At 56.9% G+C, this 8,414-nt stretch overlaps 1 protein-coding gene across 1 annotated transcript in view; it reads right to left on the reverse strand.

Moving 5' to 3' along the window:
• LOC105823612 (PI-PLC X domain-containing protein 1-like) overlaps nt 1-8,414 on the reverse strand; it is an 85,198-nt gene that overhangs the window by 42,462 nt on the left and 34,322 nt on the right. Inside the window, exons 3-6 of the mRNA XM_012660866.1 lie at nt 6,178-6,314; nt 3,294-3,422; nt 2,165-2,320; nt 49-301 (exon numbers count right to left, since the gene is read on the reverse strand). Coding sequence (XP_012516320.1) covers nt 49-301; nt 2,165-2,320; nt 3,294-3,422; nt 6,178-6,314 — 675 coding nt within the window. The remainder of the gene's footprint in view (nt 1-48; nt 302-2,164; nt 2,321-3,293; nt 3,423-6,177; nt 6,315-8,414) is intronic.

Consider the following 8,414-nt stretch of genomic DNA (forward strand, 5'->3'; position numbering starts at 1 on the left):
GGGGCAACACAGTGAGACTCTGTCTCAAAAAAAAAAGTGGAGGTGAACCCGTGGCCGGGCAGCAGATACACGCACCCGGCGCCGTGGAATCTGGCCCCGTGGGAAGCCCCTCGGTACCTGGGCGGCCGCAGCTCTTCATGGACTCCAGGTAGCAGATGAGCGCCTCTGTCTTCACCTTGTTCCCCCACCAGTAGGGGATGCCCGGCCACAGCTCACGGTGCCGGCCCACGGAGCTCTCGTCCTCGTAGGAGACCAGGACCTGCTGCTCCCGCGACCAGAGCTGACGCAGCGTCGGCACCTCCTGGGAGGGACGGGGTAGGAGGTGTGGGTGAGAGGGCGCCGGGGCTCGAGGCTGTCTCTACTCCAGCATCCGCATCCCGAGGAGGACGCAAGGCGTGGTCCTTAAAAGCAGCCCCAGCACACACGCACCCAGTTTGAGACGACACCCCTCGATGAGCAGTGAGTGCAGCAAAGATTAACGCGTACGTTAACAAACTTGCTTTCCTCCTGTTAATCTGCCTCCTGTCAGTCTAACTTGCAGGAGCCGGGCCAAAGGACCTAGGGGCCCCTCGCTGTGGAAGCGAGGAGACCTGCCGAATCGCTTCACCCAGCACCTCAGCAGTCACACCCGGGACACCTCAGTGATCCCACCGGGATACCTCAGCGATCTCGCACGGATACCCCAGCGATCACACATGGATAACTCAGCGATCTCACATGGATACCTCAGCCATCACACATGGATACCTCAGCAATCACACACGGATACCTCAGTGATCACACATGGATACCTCAGTGATCTCACCCAGGATAACTCAGCGCTCTCACATGGATACCTCAGAGATCAAACATGGATACCTCAGCGATTCCACCAGGATACCTCAGCGATCTCACCAGGATACTTCAGTGATCTCACACGGATACCTCAGTGATCTCACCTGGGACACCTCAGCGATCACACACGGATACCTCAGTGATCACACGTGGATATCTCAGCGATCTCACACAGATACCTCAGGGATCTCACACGGATACCTCAGTGATCACACACGGATACCTCAGTGATCACACATGGATACCTCAACGATCTCGCACGGATACCCCAGCGATCACACATGGATAACTCAGCGATCTCACCTGGGACACCTCAGCGATCACACACGGATACCTCAGTGATCACACGTGGATATCTCAGCGATCTCACACAGATACCTGAGTGATCTCACACGGATACCTGAGTGATCTCACACGGATACCTCAGCAATCTCACATGGATACCTCAGTGATCCCACCAGGATACCTCAGTGATCTCACATGGATACCTCAGTGATCACACGTGGATACCTCAGAGATCTCACCTGGGACACCTCAGCGATCTCACATGGATACCTCAGCGATCTTACACAGATACCTCAGTGATCTCACCCAGGATAACTCGGCGATCACACATGGATACCTCAGCAATTCCACCAGGATACTTCGGCGATATCACCAGGATACCTCAGTGATCTCGCATGGATACCTCAGTGATCTCACCTGGGACACCTCAGCGATCTCACCCAGAACATCTCAGCAACCTTACCAGGATACTGCAGCAATCTAATGTGTAATATCTCAGCTATCTCACCTGGGATACCTCAGTGATCTCACACGGATACCTCAGCAATCTCACATGGATACTTCAGGGATTTCACATGGATACCTCAGCGATCTCACACGGGTACCTCAGTGATCACACACGGATACCTCAGCAATCTCGCATAGATACGTCAGTGATCTCACATGGATACCTCAGCAATCTCACATGGATACCTCAGCGATCTCATCCAGGATAACTCAGTGATCTCACACGAATACCTTAGCCATCTCACCCAGGATAACTCAGTGCTCCCACCAGGATACCTCAACAGTCACACCCGGAACACCTCAACAATCTCATGTGTCATACCTCAACAATCTTACTCAGAATACCTCAGTGATCTCACCCAGAACATGTCAGCGATCACACCTGGAACATCTGAGCAATCTCACCCAGAACCTCTCAGCCATCTCACCTGGATTCCTCAGTGATCACACATGGGGGGCACCAGGTGAGCAAACCGAGACTGAGGCTGTCAACCCCCCAGGAGAGACGTAGGGGACACGCCCATCCCCTTCCTCTCACCCCTCGGGGGCAGAGCATGTCCCCAAAGATGTTCTTGATGCAGGTGACCAGGTACTCGTGCAGGTCCTCCGTCATCCCCTCGAAGTTCCTGCAGGCCAGGATGACCACCTCCCGGGGGTGCTTCTCCAGCCACTCCGAGATTTCCGTGAGGGTGTCCTGGGGGGGAACAGGGGGTGCTGAGTCATGTGGACACTGCTGCGGGGGCTCGAGGAAGCTCCTCCCGGCAAAGGGGCTTCCAAGGGCAAAACTCACTCGATGGGGGTGTCGGGTCGTGAACAAACAGAATGCAGCAGCTGCCCCGTGGAACACAGTCCGGCAGAACCACAGCCAGGCAGCCCTCACGGCACCTCATCGTGTTTGTGTGCAAGTGTCTATTTGTGTGTGCGTGTTCATGTGCATGTTGGTGGACATGTATGTGTGTATATGTGCAAGCAGGCATGCCTGTGTGTGCACGTGGTGTCTGTGTGCCTGTTCATGTTGGTATACATGTGTGTATGCATGTGTGCGTGTTTCTGTGTGTGCCATGTCTATGTGCACGCGTGTGTGCATTTTGGTGCACACGTATGTGTGTGCACATGTGTGAGCAGGCATGTCTGTGCACATGCACACCCAGACAGAAGGCACCGTCTATGCAACGGTGTGAAGTCGGGAAGCTCAGGGAGCCAGCAGGGAATAGCAGGTGCACAGTGAGCCCCAGGGATGGCGCCTCCAGACTCAGGGGTGCTGGGGGGCTTTCAAGTGGGGTGCAGAGAGCTGCTGAAGCTTTAAGCAGAACAGTGACTTATCACATTCAGATTTTAGAACCCCCTGTGGCAGCCGGGAAGAGAATGAATTGAAAAAACCCTCAACCGGGGCCAGGGAGATAATCGACTCACTTTTGCAAAAGTCCGGGACGTCTCAGGGAAGCCTGGGGACGGGGCCAGCTAAGGAGACCTCCGCAAAGTCCGGGCGGCACCGGTGCGAGCTCAGAAATGCACGTGGGTCAAGAACCCCACACGACTGATCGCCAGGGGTCGGCACCGCCTTCCTGGACCCGCAGCGGCTGCTCCGTCCCCGTGAAAGGTCGCTGTCCCCTGCCCTTCCCCCTGCGTCCCGCCCCGCCCAGCCGTCCCGCCCCGCCCAGCCGTACCTCCACCAGTGCGGTCGTGTACACCGTGTGCACAAAGCGCAGGTTCTTCTCCGAGCCCCCCAGCATGTGCGCGATGCGCAGGTCCAGGTACCGCACGCCGGCGTCCAGCTGCTCGGTGACGTCCAACGCCTGTGGACAAAGGCGGCCGTCGCGTCTGCCTGGGGCCAGCAGGCCGCTCTCTGAGGCTCATCGCCACGTCTCGGGACTCAGAGAGGGCGGAGGCCCGCCCACCTGCACCCCGCGATGTCGCATGCGACACGGGTGTCCTCACGACAGCTCTTCGCGCATGCACGGGGGGAGCTGCACAGCCACAGGGCCTAGCGTTTGGAAAACCCGCTCTCCAGGGGCCCGGCCTCGTGTACACGGAGCCCCCGAGACTCTGTCCGGGATGGGGGCAGCTCGTTCGCCTGCCCCTGCAGGAGACGCCCCTCAGCCCGGCCCTGGGACATCTCTGCAGAGCCCCGTCACCCTCTCCCTGGGGGTCGCCAAGAAGGCGCCGCAGTCGGGGCGGGACGCCCGGCCCCAGCAGCCCGGGACAGCGTCCGGGACTCGCCGCTCAGACCCGCAGATGCCAGGAGGCACCACAGCAGCAGGGACAGAAACTGCACCCGGGCAAAGAGAGAGACAGAGGAAAGGAAAAGGAACCGCGCCGTCCGCGCCACACGGAACAGCGCGAGCAGATGCCAAACGGAACAGGAGACGGTGCTGCGCTCTCTGCGCAAAACAGTGGAAAAAGCAAAAATTGATGTAAAAATACAGGAAAAGAAAGTAGGACTGTCCCCTCCACTCAGAATAAGAATAGGAAGAGCAAAAATGTACATAAAACTTTTTAAAAAGTTGGTTCATATCCAAGTCACGGCAGCAAAAATATATAACAAAATGAAAAATGAATTTAACGAGGAAGGAAAACAGTCCCCCCCGCCAAGGAAAGGAAGCTGCGTGTTAGGGTTAGGGTTACGGCAGAGCCCAGACCTGCTCTCGCCATCCAGGGAGACAGGCAAGAAGCGCTGCTCCCAGCTGGGGAGCGAGACCCTCTTGGGGGCGGGCTGGGCATGACGGCGACATGGGGGCCGGTGAGGCTGGAAGGACCCCAGGGCAGACGGTACCGGGGAAGCCTCTGCTCTCTGCCCTCCTCCCCTATTGACAGATGGGGAAACTGAGGCACAGGGGCTGCAAAGAGGCCCCGCCCACTGCCTCTCCTCCCAGAATTGGGGGGCTCAGCGTGAGGGCCATGGCCTGAGGTCCTCTGATCTGTGAGGGGAAACTACCCACGTGGTTTGTGCGCCGGGACAGAGACGTCCCTGCCCCGCACGGGCCCAGGGTCCCCTGCCGCGAGGCTGTGCACAGGCCCGGCGCTTTCCCGTGGTTGAGGTTCTTTGGCTAAAGGTTGGGGATGGAGGAAAGTGACAATTTTCTCCCTTACACAGTCCTTTGCGCATTGACAGTGCATTTCGGAGATTGTGAAATAGCTGCTCATTTAAAAAATATTTGCGTCCAGGCGTGGTGGCTCACGCCTGTAATCCCAGCATTCTGGGAGGCCGAGGTGGGAGGATCCTTTGAGTTCAGGAATTCGAGACCAGCCTGAGCAAGAGCGAGACCCCGTCTCTACTAAAAATAGAAAGAAATTAGCTGGACAACTAAAAATATGTAGAAAAAAATTGGCCAGGCATGGTGGCGCACGCCTGTAGTCCCAGCTACTCGGGAGGCTGAGGCAGGAGGATCGCTTGAGCCCAGGAGTTTGAGGCTGCTGTGAGCTAGGCTGACGCCACTGCACTCTAGTCCAGGCAACAGAGTGAGACTCTGTCTCAAAAAAAAAATAAAAAAATAAAACAAACAGTATTTGCAAAACGTAGAGTAGTCTAAGGAGGACGGTGAGATTTTCCTGTATCCTCTCAGCCGGGGTGAACCGCTGTTTAGCTCTGGGGACTTCAGGAACGAAGCCACCAGTCGCCAGGTTTCTAACAGGCAAGGACGGTGTGTGCCTGTCCTGCTCTTGCCGAGATGTGTGAGTTACAGGATTAAAGCGACTCCCCTCTGTTCCCGACCCCGGGTCTCTGTGAACATCGTCCCCTCTCAACCCTGTCCTGGTGACGTCACCTATTCCTCAGAAAAAGCCCCATCAGTGTCTATGTGACATTCCAGCCTCTATTGTGTGTGTTGCTCTATCGCCCGGTGGCCGAACGTTTCAGCCCAAAACCTTTGTGGAAACCTCCTTAGGGCAGATTCCCTGAGAGCTCTCGAAGGGTTCCGCAGGGCCCCCCCCACCTCCGCCACCCGGCCACCCTGCCCAAGACCCCCGGCTTCCCTCCGCCCGGGGCTACAGCTGGAAGGAAGGGCGGGTCTCGAGGCCATTGGGAGAGTCAGACGGCAAATCCCTGCACAGACAGCCTGGTAGAGCCGGCACCCTCCGGGCACCCTCCCGGAGGGGCAGAGGAGGAAGCCCTGGGTGGGGGTGAGGGCGGGAGGGGGAAGCAGAAGAGCAGCCTGGCCTGCTCCTCCCGGCAGAACTGGGCAGAACCCGGGAGCACACGGCGCCCAGCCCTGCCCTCGGGGTGTTTAGTTCAGAAACCCACAGCTGCAGGTCCCGAGGCATTTGGACAACTCTAAAGGCGGAACACGCATCTTGACAGCCCCACGACCTGGGATGTTTCCCGTGGGGAGGGCCGGGGGCCATCGCAGAAACCGGTTATCAAGGAAGAAAACAGTCCCACCTCCCCGTTTCCTGGGAAACCACGGTCAGCTGACCCCAAAGGCAAATCCACTTGCAAACACAAAGATCTGAGCAATTAGAAGTCATCGACCTGCAGCCCGCGAATGGAACAGGCTGTACCCGCGGGGCTGGCGGGAGGTTTCGCCACGCCCGCCGGACTCTACTACGACCTACCTGCGTGACAGACCACTTGAGCACCACGGGGAGCGTGACGCAGGGCACAGCCTTGCTGAGCAGCCGCAGCAGCCGGGGCTGGGCCGGGGAGATGGGCGACCTCTTGTCCAAGCAGTAGGTCATGGTGTCGTGGCTCCCTGCAAGCACAGCACGGGGCGATTCCCGTCAGTCCCTCCTCGCGCTCTGCGCTGCGGACTGCAGTTACGCACGCAGAACACACACAGCGCAGAGGGGCCGGGAACGCCCCCCGAAACCCACGTCGGCTGGAGGCTGGGGTCTGTGTGCATACAGCTCTGTGCACAGGTACTGAAGTCCGATGCCCCGTGTCATCCTCCCCGGGGGCTGCACCCTGACCACCGAGATTCCCAAACCCAATGACAGTGTCCTCCTAAGACACAGCAGAGGGGACACAGACGCAGAGCAGAAGCCACATGGAGACGGAGGCAGAGACTGGAGTGACGCGGCCACAAGCCCAGGGACGCCTGGAGCCCCCAGGAGCCAGAAGAGGCAGGAAGGAGCCTCCCCTGGAGCCTGCGGAGGGAGCTCGGCCCCGAGACACCCGCGTCTCACACTCCCGGGCTCCGGGACTGGGAGGGGACACATTCCTGTGCAGATTTAGTCACTCTGTGTGGGTCGTGTGCTGCCGCAGTCGCTGGCTAGGAAGACTGAACAAACTCACCCTTTGACATAGTCATGCAAAGGCCCTGTGGCCCTCCCTGTGACCGGGAGGGGACACATTCCTGCTGTGGTAGCCCCCAGTCTGTGATACTTTTGTCACGGCGGCCCCCAGGACACACCCAGCAATTCATGTCCATTGCAGAAAAATGAGAACACAGAGATAAGGAAAAGATTAAAATCCCGTATTGACATTGCAACACACGCATCTATGTATATCTGTTCTACATGTATCACACGTGGAGCCACACGTATGGGGAGAATGTGTTTATAGTCACGTGTTCCCTAATGATGGGGCCGTGTCCTGAGAAACACAGACCCACAAGGCACAGCTGGCTACCCCCACCCCACCCGGGCTATGCGGTATGACCCGTGGCTCCTGGGCTGCACAGTTGCGGAGTCTCTTATTGGGCTGATCACTGCAGGTGATTGCAACATAGTGGGGCCTGTTTGTGTATCTAAACTCAGAAAAACTACAATGAAAACACAATATTATAATCTTACGGCACCACTGTTGCATATGCAGGCTGTTGTTGGCACAAACATTGTTATTTGGTGCATGACTGTGTATATATTTACATATACATAAAATCTGCAGATATATATAAACAACAGGATTGAACTATGCCAACGTTTATTTGCTTTTCACTTAGTATCATTGGCATTTTCCAAATCGGTGAACACGGGGCCACAGTGCGTTGTGATGTCTCTGTCTGCTCCCTCGATGTGTCTAGAAGCGCATGTGGCTGACAGCTGTCACGGACCTGTGGTCTTTAAATTCCTGTCGTAGACGCCTCCTGCCCATTGCGGCTTTTGAACTAAACCCAGGGGCTGGAATCTCTGAGCCGCGGGGCGAGCGCACGCCCCAGCCCACACCCTGGGCAAGGTCCCCACGGGTCTCTCTGCCACCAGCTGAGACTGGGCCCGTCCCCTCCGTAAATCCACCCTTAGTATCAAAAACCATGTTGATTTTCCAATGTGCTCTGTGGAAATCGAACACTGTTGCATGTCTCCCTGAATTCTCTCTTGCTTGTGGGGTTGGATGTTTTTTCACACACTTATGAGTCATTTGTGTTTCCTCCTTTGGGAACCTCCTGTCTTGCCGGAGCCAGTTCCTACTGCAGTCCACGTCCGTGCTGTGGATTTGTGAGAACGTGTCCCATGCCACGAGACAGGTCCCTTGCGTGTCACTCGTGTGGCGAACCACTGGTGACACGGTATGTTTAAGACGTTACTCAGCTCGCCACGGTGCACGGCTTCTGCTTCAGAGCAATTTGTCCTTTTTTTTTTTTTTTTTTTGAGACAGAGTCTCACTCGTGTGGCGAACCACTGGTGACACGGTATGTTTAAGACGTTACTCAGCTCGCCACGGTGCACGGCTTCTGCTTCAGAGGAATTTGTCCTTTTTTTTTTTTTTTGAGACAGAGTCTCACTGTGTTGTCCAGGCTAGAGGGCCGTGGCGTCATCCTTGCTCACAGCAACCTCAAACTCCTGGGCTCAAGCGATCCTCCTGCCTCAGCCTCCCGAGTAGCTGGGACTACAGGCATGCGCCACCATGCCCG

This window comes from Propithecus coquereli, unplaced genomic scaffold, assembly GCF_000956105.1.
Source record: "Propithecus coquereli isolate 6110/MARCELLA unplaced genomic scaffold, Pcoq_1.0 Scaffold681, whole genome shotgun sequence".
Classification (NCBI taxonomy): Eukaryota; Metazoa; Chordata; class Mammalia; order Primates; family Indriidae; genus Propithecus; species Propithecus coquereli.